General features: G+C 58.5%; 1 protein-coding gene across 1 annotated transcript in view; it reads right to left on the bottom strand.

The window, feature by feature from the left end:
• Nucleotides 1–43: 43 nt before the first annotated feature.
• Nucleotides 44–299, bottom strand: part of LOC104278962 (activated CDC42 kinase 1-like) — a gene marked incomplete at its 3' end in the record, with an annotated part of 3,390 nt that continues 3,134 nt past the window's right edge. Inside the window, 1 exon segment of the mRNA XM_009876095.1 lies at nucleotides 44–138. Coding sequence (XP_009874397.1) covers nucleotides 44–138 — 95 coding nt within the window.

The following is a 299-nucleotide window of genomic DNA, read 5'->3' as shown; positions in this document are numbered from 1 at the left end:
TCCCCATACCCCGCAAAAAAATGCCCTCCTGCCCCTGCAATACCTGCCCTCGATGACTGTGATGATGTCGTTCATCTGGATGTGCAGCTTGTCAGGCTCCTCAAAGTCCTGCAGTGCCCTCATGTCAGTGGGCTGGGCCTGCAGGGAGAGAGGGGTGAAGATACGGATTGCAGCCTCCCCCCCATCCATCCCTGCCCTGTTTTAGGGAGGGGAAGCCCCAAAAATGGGCAACTGACAGCATCATCGCTCCCAGCCCCTCCTCAGCTGTGACATCCTTGGCTGGGTGAGGGCAAGGTGAC

This window comes from Apaloderma vittatum, unplaced genomic scaffold (genome assembly GCF_000703405.1).
Source record: "Apaloderma vittatum isolate BGI_N311 unplaced genomic scaffold, ASM70340v1 scaffold29699, whole genome shotgun sequence".
Taxonomy (NCBI): Eukaryota; Metazoa; Chordata; class Aves; order Trogoniformes; family Trogonidae; genus Apaloderma; species Apaloderma vittatum.
The sequence above is the reverse complement of the archived record's forward strand: the minus strand, read 5'-3'. Positions and strand labels throughout refer to the sequence as shown.